Source organism: Rutidosis leptorrhynchoides, chromosome 5 (assembly GCF_046630445.1).
Source record: "Rutidosis leptorrhynchoides isolate AG116_Rl617_1_P2 chromosome 5, CSIRO_AGI_Rlap_v1, whole genome shotgun sequence".
Classification (NCBI taxonomy): Eukaryota; Viridiplantae; Streptophyta; class Magnoliopsida; order Asterales; family Asteraceae; genus Rutidosis; species Rutidosis leptorrhynchoides.
The window spans coordinates 385,422,868-385,448,684 of NC_092337.1; the positions used below are offsets into that span (position 1 = coordinate 385,422,868).

Below are 25,817 nucleotides of genomic sequence, written 5' to 3' on the forward strand. Positions count from 1 at the left end.
TAAGTTATGGTTGGAATAGATTTGTTACCAATTTTCACGTAGCTAAAATGAGAAAAATTATCCAATCTTGTTTTACCCATAACTTCTTCATTTTAAATCCGTTTTGAGTGAATCAAATTGCTATGGTTTCATATTGAACTCTATTTTATGAATCTAAACAGAAAAAGTATAGGTTTATAGTCGGAAAAATAAGTTACAAGTCGTTTTTGTAAAGGTAGTCATTTCAGTCGAAAGAACGACGTCTAGATGACCATTTTAGAAAACATACTTCCACTTTGAGTTTAACCATAATTTTTGGATATAGTTTCATGTTCATAATAAAAATCATTTTCTCAGAATAACAACTTTTAAATCAAAGTTTATCACAGTTTTTAATTAACTAACCCAAAACAGCCCGCGGTGTTACTACGACGGCGTAAATCCGGTTTTACGGTGTTTTTCGTGTTTCCAGGTTTTAAATCATTAAGTTAGCATATCATATAGATATAGAACATGTGTTTAGTTGATTTTAAAAGTCAAGTTAGAAGGATTAACTTTTGTTTGCGAACAAGTTTAGAATTAACTAAACTATGTTCTAGTGATTACAAGTTTAAACCTTCGAATAAGATAGCTTTATATGTATGAATCGAATGATGTTATGAATATCACTACTACCTTAATTTCCTTGGATAAACCTACTGGAAAAGAGAAAAATGGATCTAGCTTCAATGGATCCTTGGATGGCTCGAAGTTCTTGAAGCAGAATCTTGACACGAAAACAAGTTCAAGTAAGATCATCACTTGAAATAAGATTGTTATAGTTATAGAAATTGAACCAAAGTTTGAATATGATTATTACCTTGTATTAGAATGATAACCTACTGTAAGAAACAAAGATTTCTTGAGGTTGGATGATCACCTTACAAGATTGGAAGTGAGCTAGCAAACTTGAAAGTATTCTTGATTTTATGAAACTAGAACTTTTGGAATTTATGAAGAACACTTAGAACTTGAAGATAGAACTTGAGAGAGATCAATTAGATGAAGAAAATTGAAGAATGAAAGTGTTTGTAGGTGTTTTTGGTCGTTGGTGTATGGATTAGATATAAAGGATATGTAATTTTGTTTTCATGTAAATAAGTCATGAATGATTACTCATATTTTTGTAATTTTATGAGATATTTCATGCTAGTTGCCAAATGATGGTTCCTACATGTGTTAGGTGACTCACATGGGCTGCTAAGAGCTGATCATTGGAGTGTATATACCAATAGTACATACATCTAAAAGCTGTGTATTGTACGAGTACGAATACGGGTGCATACGAGTAGAATTGTTGATGAAACTGAACGAGGATGTAATTGTAAGCATTTTTGTTAAGTAGAAGTATTTTGATAAGTGTATTGAAGTCTTTAAAAAGTGTATAAATACATATTAAAACACTACATGTATATACATTTTAACTGAGTCGTTAAGTCATCGTTAGTCGTTACATGTAAGTGTTGTTTTGAAACCTTTAGGTTAACGATCTTGTTAAATGTTGTTAACCCAATGTTTATAATATCAAATGAGATTTTAAATTATTATATTATCATGATATTATCATGTATGAATATCTCTTAATATGATATATATACATTAAATGTCTTTACAACGATAATCGTTACATATATGTCTCGTTTAAAAATCATTAAGTTAGTAGTCTTGTTTTTACATATGTAGTTCATTGTTAATATACTTTATGATATGTTTTCTTATCATAGTATCATGTTAACTATATATATATATCCATATATATGTCATCATATAGTTTTTACAAGTTTTAACGTTTGTGAATCACCGATCAACTTGGGTGGTCAATTGTCTATATGAAACATATTTCAATTAATCAAGTCTTAACAAATTTGATTGCTTAACATGTTGGAAACATTTAATCATGTAAATATCAATCTTAATTAATATATATAAACATGGAAAAGTTCGGGTCACTACAGTACCTACCCGTTAAATAAATTTCGTCCCGAAATTTTAAGCTGTTGAAGGTGTTGACGAATCTTCTGGAAATAGATGCGGGTATTTCTTCTTCATCTGATCTTCACGCTCCCAGGTGAACTCGAGTCCTCTACGAGCATTCCATCGAACCTTAACAATTGGTATCTTGTTTTGCTTAAGTCTTTTAACCTCACGATCCATTATTTCGACGGGTTCTTCGATGAATTGAAGTTTTTCGTTGATTTGGATTTCATCTAACGGAATAGTGAGATCTTCTTTAGCAAAACATTTCTTTAAATTCGAGACGTGGAAAGTGTTATGTACAGCCGCGAGTTGTTGAGGTAACTCTAGTCGGTAAGCTACTGGTCCGACACGATCAATAATCTTGAATGGTCCAATATACCTTGGATTTAATTTCCCTCGTTTACCAAATCGAACAACGCCTTTCCAAGGTGCAACTTTAAGCATGACCATCTCTCCAATTTCAAATTCTATATCTTTTCTTTTAATGTCAGCGTAGCTCTTTTGTCGACTTTGGGCGGTTTTCAACCGTTGTTGAATTTGAATGATCTTCTCAGTAGTTTCTTGTATAATCTCCGGACTCGTAATCTGTCTATCCCCCACTTCACTCCAACAAATCGGAGACCTACACTTTCTACCATAAAGTGCTTCAAACGGCGCCATCTCAATGCTTGAATGGTAGCTGTTGTTGTAGGAAAATTCTGCTAACGGTAGATGTCGATCCCAACTGTTTCCGAAATCAATAACACATGCTCGTAGCATGTCTTCAAGCGTTTGTATCGTCCTTTCGCTCTGTCCATCAGTTTGTGGATGATAGGCAGTACTCATGTCTAGACGAGTTCCTAATGCTTGCTGTAATGTCTGCCAGAATCTTGAAATAAATCTGCCATCCCTATCAGAGATAATAGAGATTGGTATTCCATGTCTGGAGATGACTTCCTTCAAATACAGTCGTGCTAACTTCTCCATCTTGTCATCTTCTCTTATTGGTAGGAAGTGTGCTGATTTGGTGAGACGATCAACTATTACCCAAATAGTATCAAAACCACTTGCAGTCCTTGGCAATTTAGTGATGAAATCCATGGTAATGTTTTCCCATTTCCATTCCGGGATTTCGGGTTGTTGAAGTAGACCTGATGGTTTCTGATGCTCAGCTTTGACCTTAGAACACGTCAAACATTCTCCTACGTATTTAGCAACATCGGCTTTCATACCCGGCCACCAAAAATGTTTCTTGAGATCCTTGTACATCTTCCCCGTTCCAGGATGTATTGAGTATCTGGTTTTATGAGCTTCTCTAAGTACCATTTCTCTCATATCTCCAAATTTTGGTACCCAAATCCTTTCAGCCCTATACCGGGTTCCGTCTTCCCGAATATTAAGATGCTTCTCCGATCCTTTGGGTATTTCATCCTTTAAATTTCCCTCTTTTAAAACTCCTTGTTGCGCCTCCTTTATTTGAGTAGTAATGTTATTATGAATCATTATATTCATAGATTTTACTCGAATGGGTTCTCTGTCCTTCCTGCTCAAGGCATCGGCTACCACATTTGCCTTCCCCGGGTGGTAACGAATCTCAAAGTCGTAATCATTCAATAATTCAATCCACCTACGCTGCCTCATATTCAGTTGTTTCTGATTAAATATGTGTTGAAGACTTTTGTGGTCGGTATATATAATACTTTTGACCCCATATAAGTAGTGCCTCCAAGTCTTTAATGCAAAAACAACCGCGCCTAATTCCAAATCATGCGTCGTATAATTTTGTTCGTGAATCTTCAATTGTCTAGACGCATAAGCAATCACCTTCGTTCGTTGCATTAATACACAACCGAGACCTTGCTTTGATGCATCACAATAAATCACAAAATCATCATTCCCTTCAGGCAATGACAATATAGGTGCCGTAGTTAGCTTTTTCTTCAATAACTGAAACGCTTTCTCTTGTTCATCATTCCATTCAAATTTCTTCCCTTTATGCGTTAATGCAGTCAAGGGTTTTGCTATTCTGGAAAAGTCTTGGATGAACCTTCTGTAGTAACCAGCTAGTCCTAAAAACTGGCGTATGTGTTTCGGAGTTTTTGGGGTTTCCCACTTTTCAACAGTTTCTATCTTTGCCGGATCCACCTTAATACCTTCTTTGTTCACTATGTGACCGAGGAATTGAACTTCTTCCAACCAAAATGCACACTTTGAAAACTTAGCGTACAATTCTTCCTTCCTCAATACTTCTAACACCTTTCTCAAATGTTCACCGTGTTCTTGGTCATTCTTTGAGTAAATAAGTATGTCATCAATGAAAACAATGACAAACTTGTCAAGGTATGGTCCACACACTCTGTTCATAAGGTCCATGAACACATCTGGTGCATTAGTTAAACCAAACGGCATGACCATAAACTCGTAATGACCGTAACGTGTTCTGAAAGCAGTCTTTGGAATATCATCTTCTTTCACCCGCATTTGATGATACCCGGAACGTAAGTCAATCTTTGAATAAACAGACGAGCCTTGTAGTTGATCAAATAAGTCGCCGATTCTCGGTAGTGGGTAGCGGTTCTTGATGGTAAGTTTGTTCAACTCTCGGTAGTCGATACACAACCTGAATGTACCATCTTTCTTCTTGACAAACAAAACAGGAGCTCCCCACGGTGATGTGCTTGGTCGAATGAAACCACGCTCTAAAAGTTCTTGTAATTGGCTTTGCAGTTCTTTCATCTCGCTGGGTGCGAGTCTGTAAGGAGCACGAGCTATTGGTGCAGCTCCTGGTACAAGATCTATTTGAAATTCAACGGATCGATGTGGGGGTAATCCCGGTAATTCTTTCGGAAATACATCGGGAAATTCTTTTGCAATGGGAACATCATTGATGCTCTTTTCTTCAGTTTGTACTTTCTCGACGTGTGCTAGAACAGCATAGCAACCTTTTCTTATTAGTTTTTGTGCCTTCAAATTACTAATAAGATGTAGCTTCGTGTTGCCCTTTTCTCCGTACACCATTAAGGGTTTTCCTTTTTCTCGTATAATGCGAATTGCATTTTTGTAACAAACGATCTCCGCTTTCACTTCTTTCAACCAGTCCATACCGATTATCACATCAAAACTCCCTAACTCTACTGGTATCAAATCAATCTTAAATGTTTCGCTAACCAGTTTAATTTCTCGATTCCGACATATATTATCTGCTGAAATTAATTTACCATTTGCTAATTCGAGTAAAAATTTACTATCCAAAGGCGTCAATGGACAACTTAATTTAGCACAAAAATCTCTACTCATATAGCTTCTATCCGCACCCGAATCAAATAAAACGTAAGCAGATTTATTGTCAATAAGAAACGTACCCGTAACAAGCTCCGGGTCTTCCTGTGCCTCTACCGCATTAATATTGAAAACTCTTCCACGGCCTTGTCCATTCGTGTTCTCCTGGTTCGGGCAATTTCTAATAATGTGGCCTGGTTTTCCACATTTATAACAAACTACGTTGGCATAACTTGCTTTGACACTACTTGCTCCGCCATTACTCGTTCCGACACCATTTGTTCCTTTCGTTCTATTAACCCCTGGTCCGTAGACCTCACACTTCGCCGCGCTATGACCATTTCTTTTACACTTGTTGCAAAATTTGGTGCAGAACCCCGAGTGATTCTTTTCACACCTTTGGCATAGCTGCTTCTGATTGTTGTTGTTGTTGCGGTTATTATTGTTGTTGGGATGATTGTTGTAGTTGCTGTTGTTGTTGTTGTTGTTGTTGGGCCGTTTGTTGTAGTTGCGATTGATGTTGCGATTGTTGGGATAATTGTTGCGATTATTGTTGTAATTGCTGTTGTTGTTGTATTGGTGATTCTTATCACCGTTTTCCTCCCACTTTCTTTTGACTTGCTTCACATTGGCCTCTTCAGCAGTCTGTTCTTTAATTCTTTCTTCAATCTGGTTCACTAGTTTGTGAGCCATTCTACATGCCTGTTGTATGGAGGCGGGCTCGTGTGAACTTATATCTTCTTGGATTCTTTCCGGTAATCCTTTCACAAATGCGTCGATCTTCTCTTCCTCATCTTCGAATGCTCCCGGACACAATAGGCACAATTCTGTGAATCGTCTTTTGTACGTGGTAATATCAAATCCTTGGGTTCGTAACCCTCTAAGTTCTGTCTTGAGCTTATTGACCTCGGTTCTGGGACGGTACTTCTCGTTCATCAAGTGCTTGAATGCTGACCACGGTAGTGCGTACGCATCGTCTTGTCCCACTTGCTCTAGATAGGTATTCCACCATGTTAACGCAGAACCTGTGAAGGTATGCGTAGCGTACTTTACTTTGTCCTCTTCAGTACACTTACTTATGGCAAACACCGATTCGACCTTCTCGGTCCACCGTTTCAATCCGATCGGTCCTTCGGTTCCATCAAATTCCAAAGGTTTGCAGGCAGTGAATTCTTTGTAGGTGCATCCTACACGATTTCCTGTACTGCTAGATCCAAGGTTATTGTTGGTATGTAGCGCAGCCTGTACTGCGGCTATGTTTGAAGCTAGAAAAGTACGAAATTCCTCTTCATTCATATTCACGGTGTGTCGAGTAGTCGGTGCCATTTCCTTCAAAATAGTTAAATGGAACAAGTTAATCATACAGAATATTAAGAGTAGTTAATAGTATTTTGTAGCATAATATGAACTCATTTATAAAAGCTTTTTCTTCATATTAGCGTTTTATAAGTTTAAATTCGGGTAGTACCTACCCGTTAAGTTCATACTTAGTAGCTAATATACAATTCAACTACTACAATTCTATATGAAAAACTGATTATAATAATATTTCGCGTTCAAACTTTTATACAATATTTTACAAACTTACAATACCGCTTATTTTACATAAAGCATGAAATATAGCACACAATAACTTTGATACAAGATAGTTGTGAAGACAATTCTAGCTAGTACACAAGTCGTTCAGCAAAGGCAATAAAGACACGTAATTCATACGTCCAGAAACAAGTCATGCATTCTGGTTTTACTAGGACTACTTCCCATCCTTGGTCTTGTGCAACATAACCGTTATGGCCGTTGATAAGACAGCGTGTTGTAACGTCATCAAAGGGACGAGGGTTACGTAATGTCCAACAGTCCCGTAATAATCTAAAAACCTCATTTCTTACCCCAATTACTGACTCCGTCACTTGTGGAAACGTTTTGTTTAATAGTTGTAGCCCGATGTTCTTGTTCTCACTTTGGTGAGAAGCGAACATTACTAATCCGTAAGCATAACATGCTTCTTTATGTTGCATGTTAGCCGCTTTTTCTAAATCACGAAGTCCAATATTCGGATATATTGAGTCAAAATAATTTCTTAACCCGTTGCGTAAAATAGCATTTGGGTTCCCCGCAATATATGCGTCAAAGTAAACACATCGTAACTTATGGGTTTCCCAATGTGATATCCCCCATCTTTCAAACGAAAGTCTCTTATAAACCAAGACATTCTTGGAACGTTCTTCGAATGTCTTACAAACTGATCTCGCCTTAAATAGTTGTGCCGAAGAATTCTGGCCGACTCTAGACAAGATTTCATCAATCATGTCTCCGGGTAGGTCTCTTAAAATATTGGGTTGTCTATCCATTTTGTGTTTTTAAACTGTAAAATAGACAAGAGTTAGATTCATAAAAAAATACTTATTAATACAAGAAATTTTTACATATATCATAAAGCATAAGAACACTATATTACATATATTACACCACACGAATACAACTATCTTATTCCGACTCACTCGTTTCTTCTTCTTCGGTTTTGGTTCGTTTTGCCAAGTTTCTAGGGATATATGATGTTCCCCTAATACGAGCCGTCGTTGTCCACATTGGTTTAGAAAAACCTGGTGGTTTAGAGGTTCCCGGGTCATTGTTACAACTTAAGGACTTCGGGGGTTGACGATACATATAAAGTTCATCGGGGTTGGAATTAGATTTCTCTATTTTTATGCCCTTTCCCTTATTATTTTCTTTTGCCTTTTTAAATTCAGTTGGGGTAATTTCTATAACATCATCGGAATTCTCGTCGGAATCCGATTCATCGGAGAATTGGTAATCCTCCCAATATTTTGCTTCCTTGGCGGAAACACCATTGACCATAATTAACTTTGGTCGGTTGGTTGAGGATTTTCTTTTACTTAACCGTTTTATTATTTCCCCCACCGGTTCTATTTCTTCATCCGGTTCCGATTCTTCTTCCGGTTCCGATTCTTCTTCCGGTTCCGACTCTTCTTCCGGTTCCTCTTCGGGAACTTGTGAATCAGTCCACAAATCATTCCAATTTACATTTGACTCTTCATTATTATTAGGTGAGTCAATGGGACTTGTTCTAGAGGTAGACATCTATCACATAATATCAAACACGTTAAGAGATTAATATATCACATAATATTCATATGTTAAAAATATATAGTTTCCAACAAAAATGTTAAGCAATCATTTTTAAAGAAAACACGGTCGAAGTCCAGACTCACTAATGCATCCTAACAAACTCGATAAGACACAATAATGCAAATTTTCTGGTTCTCTAAGACCAACGCTCGGATACCAACTGAAATGTCCCGTTCTTATTGATTAAAAACGTTCCATATTAATTGATTTCGTTGCGAGGTTTTGACCTCTATATGAGACGTTTTTCAAAGACTGCATTCATTTTTAAAACAAACCATAACCTTTATTTCATAAATAAAGGTTTAAAAAGCTTTACGTAGATTATCAAATAATGATAATCTAAAATATCCTGTTTACACACGACCATTACATAATGGTTTACAATACAAATATGTTACATCGAAATCAGTTTCTTGAATGCAGTTTTTACACAATATCATACAAACATGGACTCCAAATCTTGTCCTTATTTTAGTATGCAACAGCGGAAGCTCTTAATATTCACCTGAGAATAAACATGCTTTAAACGTCAACAAAAATGTTGGTGAGTTATAGGTTTAACCTATATATATCAAATCGTGACAATAGACCACAAGATTTCATATTTCAATACACATCCCATACATAGAGATAAAAATCATTCATATGGTGAACACCTGGTAACCGACAATAACAAGATGCATATATAAGAATATCCCCATCATTCCGGGACACCCTTCGGATATGATATAAATTTCGAAGTACTAAAGCATCCGGTACTTTGGATGGGGTTTGTTAGGCCCAATAGATCTATCTTTAGGATTCGCGTCAATTAGGGTGTCTGTTCCCTAATTCTTAGATTACCAGACTTAATAAAAAGGGGCATATTCGATTTCGATAATTCAACCATAGAATGTAGTTTCACGTACTTGTGTCTATTTTGTAAATCATTTATAAAACCTGCATGTATTCTCATCCCAAAAATATTAGATTTTAAAAGTGGGACTATAACTCACTTTCACAGATTTTTACTTCGTCGGGAAGTAAGACTTGGCCACTGTTGATTCACGAACCTATAACAATATATACATATATATTAAAGTATGTTCAAAATATATTTACAACACTTTTAATATATTTTGATGTTTTAAGTTTATTAAGTCAGCTGTCCTCGTTAGTAACCTATAACTAGTTGTCCACAGTTAGATGTACAGAAATAAATCGATAAATATTATCTTGAATCAATCCACGACCCAGTGTATACGTATCTCAGTATTGATCACAACTCAAACTATATATATTTTGGAATCAACCTCAACCCTATATAGCTAACTCCAACATTCACATATAGAGTGTCTATGGTTGTTCCGAAATATATATAGATGTGTCGACATGATAGGTCGAAACATTGTATACGTGTCTATGGTATCTCAAGATTACATAATATACAATACAAGTTGATTAAGTTATGGTTGGAATAGATTTGTTACCAATTTTTACGTAGCTAAAATGAGAAAAATTATCCAATCTTGTTTTACCCATAACTTCTTCATTTTAAATCCGTATTGAGTGAATCAAATTGCTATGGTTTCATATTGAACTCTATTTTATGAATCTAAACAGAAAAAGTATAGGTTTATAGTCGGAAAAATAAGTTACAAGTCGTTTTTGTAAAGGTAGTCATTTCAGTCGAAAGAACGACGTCTAGATGACCATTTTAGAAAACATACTTCCACTTTGAGTTTAACCATAATTTTTGGATATAGTTTCATGTTCATAATAAAAATCATTTTCTCAGAATAACAACTTTTAAATCAAAGTTTATCACAGTTTTTAATTAACTAACCCAAAACAGCCCGCGGTGTTACTACGACGGCGTAAATCCGGTTTTACGATGTTTTTCGTGTTTCCAGGTTTTAAATCATTAAGTTAGCATATCATATAGATATAGAACATGTGTTTAGTTGATTTTAAAAGTCAAGTTAGAAGGATTAACTTTTGTTTGCGAACAAGTTTAGAATTAACTAAACTATGTTCTAGTGATTACAAGTTTAAACCTTCGAATAAGATAGCTTTATATGTATGAATCGAATGATGTTATGAACATCATTACTACCTTAATTTCCTTGGATAAACCTACTGGAAAAGAGAAAAATGGATCTAGCTTCAATGGATCCTTGGATGGCTCGAAGTTCTTGAAGCAGAATCTTGACACGAAAACAAGTTCAAGTAAGATCATCACTTGAAATAAGATTGTTATAGTTATAGAAATTGAACCAAAGTTTGAATATGATTATTACCTTGTATTAGAATGATAACCTACTGTAAGAAACAAAGATTTCTTGAGGTTGGATGATCACCTTACAAGATTGGAAGTGAGCTAGCAAACTTGAAAGTATTCTTGATTTTATGAAACTAGAACTTTTGGAATTTATGAAGAACACTTAGAACTTGAAGATAGAACTTGAGAGAGATCAATTAGATGAAGAAAATTGAAGAATGAAAGTGTTTGTAGGTGTTTTTGGTCGTTGGTGTATGGATTAGATATAAAGGATATGTAATTTTGTTTTCATGTAAATAAGTCATGAATGATTACTCATATTTTTGTAATTTTATGAGATATTTCATGCTAGTTGCCAAATGATGGTTCCCACATGTGTTAGGTGACTCACATGGGCTGCTAAGAGCTGATCATTGGAGTGTATATACCAATAGTACATACATCTAAAAGCTGTGTATTGTACGAGTACGAATACGGGTGCATACGAGTAGAATTGTTGATGAAACTGAACGAGGATGTAATTGTAAGCATTTTTGTTAAGTAGAAGTATTTTGATAAGTGTATTGAAGTCTTTCAAAAGTGTATAAATACATATTAAAACACTACATGTATATACATTTTAACTGAGTCGTTAAGTCATCGTTAGTCGTTACATGTAAGTGTTGTTTTGAAACCTTTAGGTTAACGATCTTGTTAAATGTTGTTAACCCAATGTTTATAATATCAAATGAGATTTTAAATTATTATATTATCATGATATTATCATGTATGAATATCTCTTAATATGATATATATACATTAAATGTCTTTACAACGATAATCGTTACATATATGTCTCGTTTAAAAATCATTAAGTTAGTAGTCTTGTTTTTACATATGTAGTTCATTGTTAATATACTTTATGATATGTTTTCTTATCATAGTATCATGTTAACTATATATATATATCCATATATATGTCATCATATAGTTTTTACAAGTTTTAACGTTTGTGAATCACCGATCAACTTGGGTGGTCAATTGTCTATATGAAACATATTTCAATTAATCAAGTCTTAACAAATTTGATTGCTTAACATGTTGGAAACATTTAATCATGTAAATATCAATCTCAATTAATATATATAAACATGGAAAAGTTCGGGTCACTACATAGGGGATGAAACTATTTGATGACAAATGATGAGGCCAAGCAATCCAACGAAGTTGTCTCAGGTACTTTCATGGTTAACTCTAATCCGGCAAGGATCCTATTTGATAGCGGTGCTAATTTGTCGTTTGTTTCTCCAAGATTCATGCCTAAACTAAATAAGCCGCTAGCTAAGTTGAGTCATCCGGTAGAAGTTGAAATAGCGGATGGTAAGACGGTGCTAGGGGTTGATGTGTGTAATGATTGTGATATTGCGTTTGGTTTCGAAACGTTTAAAATTGATCTTATCCCGATGACCTTGGGTGAATTTGATATTGTCGTTGGTATGGATTGGCTCGATTGTTGTAGAGCCGATATTGCATGCCATGAGAAATCTATTCGTGTGAAGACCCCAAGTGGGGGAGGGTTAATTATTCATGGCAAGAGACGGAGAAGACTTGTGCCATTATGCACTTATGCACGGGCACGTCGTTTTCTTGTTAGTGGTGGCATGGATTTTCTTGCTCATGTAGTTGATACTCGTGAAGAACCACCACCCATTTGTGAAATTCCGGTGGTTAGTGAATTTGAAGACGTTTTTCTGAATGAATTGTCGGGTGTTCCAGTAGAAAGACAAGTTGAATTTCGCATTGAGTTGGTTCCGGGGGCTACTCCCATTGCTAAAACTCCTTATCGTTTAGCGCCAACGGAAATGCAAAAGTTGTTAAATCAAACCCAAGAATTACTTGAAAAGGGTTTTATTCGACCGAGTGCTTCTCCATGGGGTGCTCTGGTTTTATTCGTGAATAAGAAGGATGGTAGTATGCGGATGTGCATCGATTATCGGGAGTTGAATAAAGTGACGATAAAGAATCGTTATCCATTGCCTCGAATTGACGATTTGTTTGACCAACTCCAAGGTGCAACGTATTTATCTAAGATTGACCTACGGTCTGGCTATCACCAAATGCGGGTCCGTGAGGAAGATATTGAGAAAACGGCTTTTCGAACGCGTTACGGGCATTATGAGTTTGTAGTTATGCCTTTCGGTCTTACGAATGCACCGGCGACATTCATGGATCTTATGAACCGAGTGTGCCAACCTATGTTGGACAAGTCGGTGATTGTGTTCATTGACGACATACTTGTCTATTCGAGAGTATGAAGGAACATGAACATCATTTGCGTGGTGTGTTGAAGACGTTGCAGAAGGAGAAGTTGTATGCAAAATTCTCCAAATGTGAATTTTGGCTAAGGGAAGTTCAATTCCTTGGTCATATTGTGAACAAGGATGGTATTCAAGTAGATCCGGGGAAGATTGATACGGTGAAGAGTTGGGGACGACCGACTACGCCTACGGAAATCCGAAGTTTTCTCGAATTGGCCGGTTATTACCGTCGGTTTATCCAAGACTTTTCTAAAATTGCTTCTCCTTTGACGAAGTTGACGAGAAAGAACGCTTGATTTAATTGAGATAACGAACTCGGGTCGTTACAGTACTCGTACAATACCCAGCTTCTAGATGTATTTACTATTAGTATATACACTTCAATGATCAGCTCTTAGCAGACTTAATGAGTCACCTAAACATATGGGAACCATCATTTGGTAACTAGCATGAATGATTACACAAAATTACAAACTAATGGAGCCTATATACCAACCCCATATTCACGTTTTCATGCACTTCCAATAACACTTTCATTTTCCAACTTTCATGCATCAAAATACTCTCTATCAAGTTCTCTCTTATTGCTCTAAGTGTTCTTCATTATTTTCTTCATAATCTAGCTCAATCTAGTTAACCTAGATCAACATACAAAATAACTACTCAAGAACACTTTCAAGTTTGCAAATCTACTTCCAAGCTTTCTAATCCATTCCAAGTAATCATCTAAGATCAAGAAACCTTTATTACTTACAGTAGGTTATCATTCTAATTCAAGGTAATATTCATATTCAAACTTTGATTCAATTTCTATAACTATAACAATCTTAATTCTAGTAAAAATCTTACTTGAACTTGTTTTCGTATCATGATTCTGCTTCAAGAACTTTTAAGCCATCCAAGATCCTTTGAAGCTAGATCACTTCTTGTCACTTTTAGTAGGTTTACCTACTAAATTTTAGGTAGTAATGATGTTCATAACATCATTCGATTCATATATATATATAACTATCTTATTCGAAGATTTAAACTTGTAATCACTAGAACATAGTTTAGTTAATTCTAAACTTGTTCGCAAACAAAGTTAATCCTTCTAACTTAAATTTTAAAATCAACTAAACACATGTTTTATATCTATATGATATGCTAACTTAATGATTTAAAACCTAAAAACACGAAGAACACCGTAAAACCGGACATACGCCGTTGTAGTAAAACCTGGGGCTGTTTTGGGTTGGATAATTAAAAACTATGATAAACTTTGATTTAAAAGTTGTTCTTCTGGAAAAATGATATTTCATATGAACATGAAACTATATCCAAAAATCATGGTTAAACTCAAAGTGGAAGTATATGTTTTTCAAAATGGTCATCTAGATGTCGTTCTTTCGACTGAAATGACTACCTCTTACAAAAACGACTTGTAAACTATAACTCAGGCTATAAACCATCACTTTTTTTTGTTTAGTTTCATAAATTCAAGTTCGATACGAAACCATAGCAACTGGATTCACTCAAAACGTATTTAAAACGAAGAAATGATGGGTAAAACAAAATTTGTAAAAATTACTAGTTTTAGCTACGTAAATTTTATAACAAATCTATACTAACCATAACTTAACTAACTTATATTGTATTATACATGTATTCTAACATATATTATGTAATCTTGATAGACCATAGACACGTATACAATGTTTTGACATATCATATCGACGTCATCTATATATATTATTTGGAATAACCATAGACACTCTATATGCGGTAATGCTCGAGTTAGTTATACAGGGTTGAGGTTGATTCCAAAATAATATATATACTTTGAGTTGTGATCGAGTCTGAGACTTGTATACACTGGGTCGTGGATTGATTCAAGAAATTATATTGATTTATTTATGTACTACTAACTGTGGACTGCTAATTTAACAACTTAAATCATCAACACGTAATAAAAATGTTATGAATATATTTCGATCATACTTTGATATATATGTATATATTTGTTATAGGTTCGTGAATCGACCAGTGGCCAAGTGTTATTTTTCGACGAAGTGAAAATCTGTGAAAGTGAGTTATAGTCCCACTTTTAAAATCTATTATTTTTGGGATGGGAATACATGCATTTTTATAAATGTTTTACAAAATAGACACAAGTAATCGAAATTACATTCTACCTTGAATTATCGAACCGAATATGCCCCTTTTTAGCTTCGTAGCCTAAGAATTGGTGTTTATTATAATTGCCACCAATTGACGCGAATCCTAAAGATAGATCTATTTGGCCCAACAAGCCTCATCCGAGTTACGGATGCTTTAATACTTCAATTTATCATATCCGATGAGAGTCCTGGAATGATGGGGATATTCTATATGCATCCTGTTAAGGTCGGTTACCAGGTGTTCATCATATGAATGATTTTTATGCAGATTGCTATATGCATGCATGGTATGAGAAATGGAAATATGAAATCTTGTGGTCTATTATTACGATTTGATAAATATATAGGTTAAACCTATAACTCACCAACATTTTTTGTTGACGTTTAAAGCATGTTTATTCTCAGGTGATTATTAAGAGCTTCCGCTGTTGCATGCTAACTAAAGACAGGAATGGGAGTCTGCATGCTTGTATAATATTGTTTAAAAACTGCATTCGAAGAACTTAAATTGTTGTGTAATATTATTGTAAACCATTATGTAATGGTCGTGAGTAAACGCTATATTTTAGATTATCATTATTTGATAATCTTCGTAATGTTTTTAAACCTTTATCGATAAAATAAAGGTTATGGTTGTTTTAAAAATCGAATGCAGTCTTTGAAAAACGTCTCATATAGAGGTTAAAACCTCGCAACGAAATCAATTAATATGAAACGTTTATAATCGATATGAACGGGACATTTCAATTTAATCGTATTATGGGTGTTGATTCACTACTTCTTTCAAAAAGTGAAGAAATATTTATTATTTAGAATGGAAATGGCTACCCGATTCATTGGATATCCATCCGTTTCACTCGCTTCGTGATGGATGTGTGTGTACCTGAATGGATATGGATACGGATATGGATGAACCTAAATGGATATGGATATGGATATAAATGAAAAGTTTCATCAATGAATTTATCTATTAACACCCGAAATACATATATATATATATATATATATATATATATATATATATATATATATATATATATATATATATATATATATATATATATATGCTTACATGATTACTATAACAAATGCATTTACCATTACATTTACATTTGCTTTCAACATTATAATGAAATAATTGTAACTATGATATATTAAAATAACACGTATATCTAATAAAATAAACATACAAATTACATATTTGATTTTTTTAAATCTATGTTTCATAATAAATTCAACAAATTGTGTAATATTTTTGACAATGATTACACATTTTTGTGGATATATTTTAATTATGTCGTTTTATATTTATTATTGCTACTCCACGTTTTCGGTTTCATGGCATATTACGAAATATTATAATATTTTTTTAATATCAAATGGATATCCATTAACACGCTTAATCCAATAGATATGGATATAGATGGATGAAGTGAAATTAAATGAATAAAGATATGGATATGAATGAACAAAAGCTAAATGAATATGGATATAACATCAAAGATCCATATTCGATCAATTGGCATCCCTACATATTAGGGATTATACAAGGTGAGGCTACCCAAATATTATGTTTTGTGTTTAGGTCATCCATATTTGATTCATTTGCATCCTTGAATTTGCTTGAAAACAATGGGACAAATCTCAGTCCTTGAATTTGCTTGAAAACATGTGATTGTGCAAGCCTATCACATGTGATCGTTTAATTTTGACCGTTAATCACATGTGATTCAAGAGCTAAGATTTATTCTTTGATTTTCAAGCAAATTTAAGGATGCAAATAAATATTCTTCAATAATTTATATAGTCCATCAAAGTATCTTTTTTGTTTGTGGGCCACTCATCATTGAAAAGAGTTTTATAAGCCACCTAAATTGGTATATTGTTCAGTTGAAATAGATAAAATAACACATTTACATGTGTACGTCTTTATTTAACATTATTTATATTAATTATTTTTTTTTTAAATACACGAGTATTTGCGTATTTTTATATTTTTTTCAATGAGTTGTTTTGGCGTAGTTAGTATATATAGAATGATATATAAATTTTGGGTAGCCTACAAAACTAATTTTAAAAATGGGTGGCTACAAACACAAATCGACAAACTTAAATGTCCTACAAAATTACTTTTAATTATGAGTAGCCTGAAAACACAAAACTCTAAACATGAGATGTCTCCCAAAATAAAATCCCTACATACTAAAATTGAAATTAGGTCTAAATCTAAATCTATATTTTAGATTTATCTAGCCAAACTCGTGTAATAAAGATTACAGAAATAGTTTTTTATTCTTTTTTTTTTTTTGTTTTTTTTTTTTTTGTAGTTGCAAATTTTAAGAGTCAAATTTTGTAAATATAATATTTGAACCCAGGAAAATTATTTAAAACATGGTCATTATGCTAATTATTTAGGTAAAAGTAACGTGTGTACGTAATAAACTAAAAATAATGGGAGGTGACAATCGTTGAAGGATATCTTTTGGGCCGGGAACCAGTAGTCGTTATTGGACTGAATTGATTGTTGGCCACAAGCATGCCTCATATTTCAACACCAAATTTTTTTTATTTTTTTTTTTTCGAAATAATCAAAAAGTTATATAACGAAAGGACTTTCTACAAAGCAGAAAACACAGAGAAAACAACAAGACCGGCTAGTCTCTCAATTAGAAAATAAAACAAACCTACACAAACTAAATCATACCGACCAAAGCAAACCGCTATCTAAAAGCGAGCCAAGTGAAAAACCAAACAAAACCAACCACTAAAACGAACCTAAACCAAACAAACACCCTCAATAACGAAACAAAATACCATCAACCAAACTAAGAACCGAAAAAAAAAATTCATCCCTGCCATGAAGTATCCACCCATGGCACCTTTCCCATATCATTTGGGGGGTAAATGGGAGTGGGGTTTTACTTGACAGTGCCCTTGGATCGGTTTCAAGGTTTCCTCCCGGGCAGCGATGGGGGCGGGGTTATTATCGCTGCATCGGCATAGTCGAAACGGGAGATGATCGCAACGGGTGGTTTAGTCCCCCTCGAGTGATCCCAATCGCTGTAAAAAAACAAAAACAAAAAAAGAACCGAAAAAAAAAGGTGAATGTGAGATCGAAAGCAGCTCCAACTCACCACCATCAATTGAAACAGAAACTTGATACTACGAAACAGAATTGCAATAATAACGTTATATGTTTCCTAACGAATTAGGCGTAGAATTTATAATAATAAGGATTGCAGTTGTACCTGAGTGGTAGTGGCATGCCTCTAACACACTTGAGATCAGGAGTTCGACTCCACTCCAGGGCAACAATTAATGCAATTCTATCACTGCCATGTAAGGATCCACCTATGGCACCTTTCCCACATTGTGTTGGGGGGTAAAGGGGAGGAGGTTTTACTTGGCCGTGCCCTTGGATCGGTTCAAGGTTTCCTCCCGGGCAGCGATAGGGGGCGGGTTAATATCACTGCATCGGCATAGTCGAAACGGGAGATGATCGCAACGGGTGGTTAAGTCCCCCTCAGGTGATCTCAAATTCGCTGTTATAAAAAAAAAAAAAAAAAAAAAAATCTATAATAATAATGCTCCAATCTAACCGGGCAAAAACCAAGTCATTTGGAGTGAGGTTGCAATTTAATCCAAATGCACGATGAACCAAATTACGACTTTTAACAAAACCAAACCGACGCCCCGAGTACAAACCTACAAACCCGACCCACACCTCAAAATTCATAAAAGAAAAGACATCAAAGTTCACTTCATATCATATATCATAAACAACGTGAAACGAGTCACTTATAACATTACACGAGCCGTATATAGTTGTTAATAATTATTTTCGAATGACATTTATTCAGATGTACAAGACCTTAAACGTGTTAAAGATAGTCCTACATGCTATTGTTAGAAAAATCCTAAATTATATTGCAAAGATGATTATTTTAAGTTGTGAAAAACAAATGCAACAAACCTCAGCACATTAAAACACATACATATATATATAAACACATGCATACATATATATATATATATATATATATATATATATATATATATATATATATATATATATATATATATATATATATATTAAAATATGAAAGCTAATGTAAAATACATACTTTCACCACTAAATAAACACACTTAAAGATTCATGAATGAAAATTTAACAAGATTAAACGACTAAAAGATTAGTTGTCCTGCTAATTCCACTTAAGCAGTCGATAAAACATAACGATCATAAATCTCATGTGATTTCATTTCATCACAACTTGCAGTTTCCGTATGCAACTTCGATCCACCAAAACAGAAGTACTGATTTACCGATTTCCTGTTACTACTACTCACAACCTCAACTTGTTCGTTATCATCAAACAAGTTGTTAGAATTCGACGTACCTGCAACGTCGATTCCCATTTGCGAAGTATATGAAGACGCCGATGATCTCGAAAATGAATTAGACCGTGATCTTCTGTTTACATGTTGCATAACTCCGTTAACTAATCCCGAAGCAAGTTTCTTTTTCGCAGTTGGACTAGGAAGATTACTTCTAGCTGCAAGTGTTCTTTTGTTGTTTTGAGGTTGTAAAGGTTTCGAGTACTGCAACCTCAGTGGGACCGGGCACTCTGCATTCGTGTTCGTTGTTGGCACCGGATTCGCGCTTGGGCTCGGGCTCGATCCTGTTTTTCTCATTTTGGGCCATCGAAGGAACCGTTTTATCATACTTTTATGTTTCTTCTTGTTTGGAGTCTTGGAATTTGTGTTTGTAGTTTGGGTCGGGCTATGGATCGTGTTATGGGTCGGGTTTGGACCTTCAGCGTTAATTGTCGAGATTCGTATCTCGTTTGTTGTGATGGGAATATTCTCCATACCCGAGTGCAAGAATATTTCTGAATCCGCCACGTTAAAAGTGGTCCCCGGGCTACCACCCGCACTGCGTTTTCTTAAATGAGAAGCGAGAATTTTTCGAGTGGAGTAATCTTGACTACTTAGAATCGCACCGGCTGAAACGAGTTGTCGTCTGAGTACTTCTGAAGATGGTGAAACAGGTCGTTGTTTTATAAGATCGAGCGGAGTCATACCGTGAACGTCACGTTTATTTATGTTAATGTAACGAACTGACATTAGTAATTTAACGAGATCACTATCGATGTTTCCATGGACGGCTAAATGAAGAGGTGTTCGTCCTTCGATATCTGTATCGTTTATGATGTTTTCGATGTTGAAGGTTTTCGAAGAGACTAATTGTTTCATTAGGACGATTTGGTAATCGAGTCGTCTAAATGTTGGAGTTTGGAAACCGTTTATGGCAGTGTGTAAAAACGTCTCGCCTGCGTTGTTTTTGGAGTTTATTGAAGAAGGTGATTCTTTGATCAAAACGTCAATTACGGATATATGGCCCATGTAAGCGGCTATATGCAGAGGTGTATTGCCTTGTTTGTCTAAGGAATTTATAATTTTGTACTTGGAGATGAGATATTTGACAACCTGCAATCAGCATGACACATATAAATAGATAACCAACAGGTGCCAAATGGGCGGGTTGGGTAACAGATCAAAACGGGTAACTATAAACATTATTTATCACTTCTATTTCAAATTTGTTACTAATCTAGTCAAGAGGCAGTGTGTAGTAAAAAATACACTTACGATGATTCGACCCATTTAACTAACATGTTCTATTTGACCTGTTATGCTGCTTGTGATTATACCGGTTTCTTTTTACCCACTTGACAGTTATATAAAGGCAAAACTGAATTGACCCCTATATAAGTAAACTGGTTGAAAGTTTCACCTTTACTCCTCTAAAACAATCCATCCATAAATTCTGATTCAAGTTGAGTTAAAGAGCTGCACCCAACCCACAAAAGATCTAAATGGGCAATTTAAAAGTTACAGTGAACGTATCAATACCCGAAAATTGAGACCCATAGCTTGAAAATGGGTCGATTGAGTTAGGTATTTAACCACTTGGGTCCATAAAAAAAATAAAAGAATGGATCCAATTTAGACCCATAAGAAGCCTAACAAATATATAAAAGGTCCAACGGGTCCTTAATTTGTCTTAACGGGTCTTTACGAGATTTTAAAAATATTATTATCCAGAGGTTTTACGAGTTTAAGGAACTTTGAGAAACGGGTCTCGACCACCCCCACCGACCTGTTTAGAACGACCCGTTTCACCCATCTAATAAACCTGACCCGTTCGACCCATGACCCTTTTCGACCAAACCCGCCCGGGTCTCGACCCAACCCGACCCATTTGCCATAACTAAATGTATACAAAGAAATTGATCGTTACCTCGACTTGTCCTCGTCCAGCTGCCGTGTGCAAAATCGTGGAGCCATGAATATCTTTATAACCCAAAACGTCATCATTCAAACAATCACCAAGAAGCTCCTTCAATATACCCAAATTACCACCTCGAGCCAACGCATGAACCGCTCGATTCTTCATTTCGTCCTTATAAGCAGACGGAATTCCACCACTATTTTCTTGAAACTCGCCACCCATAAACCTCGGACACATCGCAAAATCATAAATAAGCCAAAAAACATCGACATTTTTACTCCTTGCAGCTGCATACAATACATCAGTCACACCATATTCCCCTTCACCAAAAACCAAAAGCGGATCTTTATGCAACAATTCTTGAACAAACGAAAAATCACCAGCCGATGCAGCAGTGTACAAAAGCCACCCACCGTAACCGGACCCGATAAGCGAGTTTTTACCCCGTTTACTGTCACCTTCATGTAAAAGCTTTTGAGCAACTAAAGATCTATTCTTGGCAACATCGTCAAATTGTTCTTGATCGTCCCAAACAACTTCAAGCCGACGTATACGCCTAAGGGATGAAAGTTTGATTAAATGGTTGCTATCGAGGCGTAAAAGCTCACGGACTAAATCGTAGTGTCCGTTGGCTGCAGCCCAATCGATCGGGGACGCGTACCACCATTGATCACCGGTACTTTCCCACCGAAGAGGAAAATAAGTTGGAGGCATTGTTTAGAACTTGTAGTAACTAAAGCTTAACTGAAAAAGGCAACAATATATTAGTTAAATAGTAAAGAATTGTATTGAAATAGAGCATATATGAACCAATCATTTTGTTTTATGAGTGGGATTCAACTGCTTACACACAAGATATAAAATAATGAACACATTTAAGTTTAAGTATTGTTTATGAAAATAAAGGCTAAACATGTTATCTAAATATACAAGAGCAGTGATTCGTACACCACCAAAATTTATCCATACACCACTAAAACTAAAGTTGTACAGTATAACATTGTAATGCATGTTTAGTAGTGTACATATAAGATAATATTAGTGATGTACGGCTCATCACCCGATACTAAAAGGCTTGATTATATTGAACATGTATGATCAACTCCTATTTGATTATTTACCAATTGAGCAGATATATTCATGTGAAGTAGATAAACAGATTTAAACAAACCTTTTGAGATTGCTTAATTATCTGTTACAAAATTAGCAATAAAAACATATAAATAGCTGTCCCAAACACCCCCTTACATAAATAGTAAGAATTTGTCAAATACTTATCATATTCAAAAACATTTTTTACAAATTCAAGAAATTGACAACGCGTTTAACAATAGTTCTATAATAAAACTTACATCCAAACAGCCATTAAAGTGAAATTAGTACAGACCCTACAGATTAATAAATTACAATAAATTACATAAATAAAACAAGGACATAAGGTAAAAGAAAAGAACAAACAGCATGTGAGGCTAACCACCAAATATACCATAACAGGGAAATAAGCATGTCCAGTTAAAGAAACAATAATAATAATGACAATTAGTGAAAAGTTAACCCCAAATCATAATCATAATTACAAATCAAAGATATGAACAGAAGACTCACATGACAAAGAGTATGCAAAACAGAAACATAAAGAATCAAATAAACAAAAAGATTAATTTACAATCATGAATCTTGTAAAAGTAAAACAATGATCAAAGTTGGAAATGTTACTTTTTAATGGAAGTAAAATTAAAAGGTAAAAAAAAGGCATTAAACTTTGATAATAAGATGGAAACAGTTGTGTCTGCATGTATATATGGAAAGATTGAATGATATGAAACTTACCTTGATGGTGAAACTGATTTTAAGTTGCAGAAGAAGTGCTAAGGATTTTCAGTTTGGGAAGTTTAATTTTATTAGAATTAAAAACAGAGGGGTCTTTATATATTAAAAAAAAAAAAAAAAAAAGTTAGGAATGTTTCGATGAATTTGATAGAATATATTTTTGGGATGATGATGAAAAACGTGAGTTTCAATGGTTTGGAATTGGATCAAGAGACTTGGTATTTGTTCTCGCGCCCTGTCGTTATCTATCAACCGAGTGGATTTGATACTACTTTTTAAAATGCATCTTATAGAGTAAAAAAAAAAAAAAAAAATTAATTAAATTAGGGGATGATCCCTACGCAACAAAGATGAGGTCGGACCGGATTTGAGTCGGGTTAGGTAATTCAGAGCTGAATTCAATCATAAAAACCTGTCCTAAATCTGGATTCGGATTTGCTGGGTCCCCATTTAGTTACTAACTAGTAGCAGTTAACGGATTTTTCTACGGGTATTCTGGTTCTCATTTACTTACGAACTATCGGGTAAACGGATTTTCTCACGGGTATTCGAGTCTTTCTTGATTAAAGGACGGGTAATCTAGTATACGGGTCGAGTAATCGGGTTTACGGATGGGGTAATCGGGTTTACGAGCCGGGTATATGAACTCGGGTCTTTTTTCGGATATATGGGCCGCGTAATCGGGTTTGTGTCCATCCCTGGACTCGCGAAAAAATTAAAAATCATTCTCATACTCGGCTCTAGACCCATTTAGCTAGCCCGAACCAAATCCAAATATATCAGTTTTCGAATTTCCCTATCGGGTACTGGGTTTTTTTGCCGGTCAACCTATTTTTTTTGCAATACACAACCTAATCATTTATTTCGACCAATCTACCCTTATTTGTCTTGATTTATTTCACTCCTTTTTATTTACCTAGGATTAGAATCCTTCCAATCTCGCAATCTACTTTTTCTCCCAAATATTCAACTTTCAATGTATCATGTATGGTTTGTTTTTATCTTTTTTTATATTTACTTTTATAGTTTTCACTTATCGTTTTCTCATATGTCATTAAATTTACATTAATATATATGTCATTAAATTTTACATTAATATATAGTATAATTCTATCATGTTACGTGTTAGAATGCATGTGTTTTATTGATTGTGAGTTCCCAATTAATGCAATTTAAGTATGTGACGTATCTATAGTTTCTATTAAAATCCTACAATGATGATGTCATTATTAGACTAATTTCTTTGTTAAGAAAAAATCAAAAAGAAAAAGAAAAAAATCTAAGCCCTTAAAGTGATGTCATTAATATAATTAATGACAAATTAATTTAAATCTACTTATTTATTTACTTCATGTTTTTGAAGAAAAAATTCACTCTCATTAATTATTAATTATTATTATATTATTCAAATATGAGTATTTTTACGAGATTAATTACGTTATATATGTATGCGAAATACACGTCTCAATAAAAGTAACTATGTAGGCTTTTATAACAACGAGAAGTTTCATAGTCGGAATCCGTCGGGACATTAAACTAAATGACTTTAGCCTTTAAATTCACTTAACACCTAAAATATATAATTAAATTGTTTCATTTAAACAAATCTGTAGTTTCACGGTTCATTTCACTAGTATATAACAAAACGTTAAGAAATAAGCAATGAATTTAATTAAGCATGTACGGAGTAGCAATTTTAGGAGTGGCATGGTAATTGGTTACTTTATAGTTTTCACTTATCGTTTTATCATATATCAAGACAATTTACAATATGTTACGTTTCAGAATGCATGTGTTTTATTGATATGCGAGTTCCCATTCAATGCAATTTAAGTTTGTGAGGCACAAAATGTTGAGAAATAAGCAATGCATTTAATTGAGTTCATGTATGGAGTGAGCTTGTTGAAAATTAGCAAGGAGTCGGTTTTATTTTGCAAAGGAACATTTTTATTTTTATGAATATATTCTAGATTATAATCGTAACGTCTTATGACCTTATGATCTCGATTAACGAGTATTGATTTATCATCTTATATTTCTTCGTACCAATCATTACACACATTAGAATAACGACATAAAAAAGGAAAAAAAACACGATTCGTAGTGAGAATTTATGGGTGACAATAATTTTAATCTTAGCATATTATTATGAGGTTTAAAAAGATGAAATGGTAATATTATTTAGGATTTATAAAATCATAAGATTTACTTAAGTTCCTCCTCTAAAATGTAGTTGTAGAATATTCAAAATGTAGAAGTATATTATAATGTTAATTTTCTTGTAGAGAGTTGCCGAATACCTAAATCTCTTAAACTACACCTCTGATACCATTTAGGCTTTTAACAACTTACACACATTTTGCTCAAATTAATAATATTGGACAGTCTATATATACATAGGAGCTATGGAATAGATTACCAATTAAGTTTAATTTTTCTACACGTGTATGAGAATAGAAGATATGGAAATTTGTCAAAATCGCCCTATTGTTTGAAAGTGTTTAATAATATGTCCTTAAATTACGGTGATTGATTGTAAATAATGCCCATTGATCACGCGCCATGCATGAATC

General features: G+C 34.4%; 1 protein-coding gene across 1 annotated transcript; it reads right to left on the reverse strand.

Annotated features, from left to right (window-relative positions):
- Positions 1–19,223: 19,223 nt before the first annotated feature.
- Positions 19,224–23,366, reverse strand: LOC139847176 (uncharacterized). The gene is made up of 3 exons (XM_071836795.1): positions 23,245–23,366; positions 21,424–22,158; positions 19,224–20,609 (listed from the first exon to the last, which is right to left on the reverse strand). The coding sequence occupies exons 2-3, from the start codon at positions 22,126–22,128 to the stop codon at positions 19,335–19,337; spliced, it is 1,980 nt and encodes a 659-aa protein (XP_071692896.1). The 5' UTR covers positions 22,129–22,158; positions 23,245–23,366; the 3' UTR covers positions 19,224–19,334.
- Positions 23,367–25,817: the final 2,451 nt, after the last annotated feature.

Coding starts and splice junctions, on each gene's coding strand:
- LOC139847176 (XM_071836795.1), bottom strand. CDS start 22,128: ATGCCTCCAACTTATTTTCCTCTTCGGTGGGAAAGTACCGGTGATCAA. Junction 20,610..21,423: donor CTGGACGAGGACAAGTCGAG/GTAACGATCAAT, acceptor TGCTGATTGCAG/GTTGTCAAATATCTCATCTC.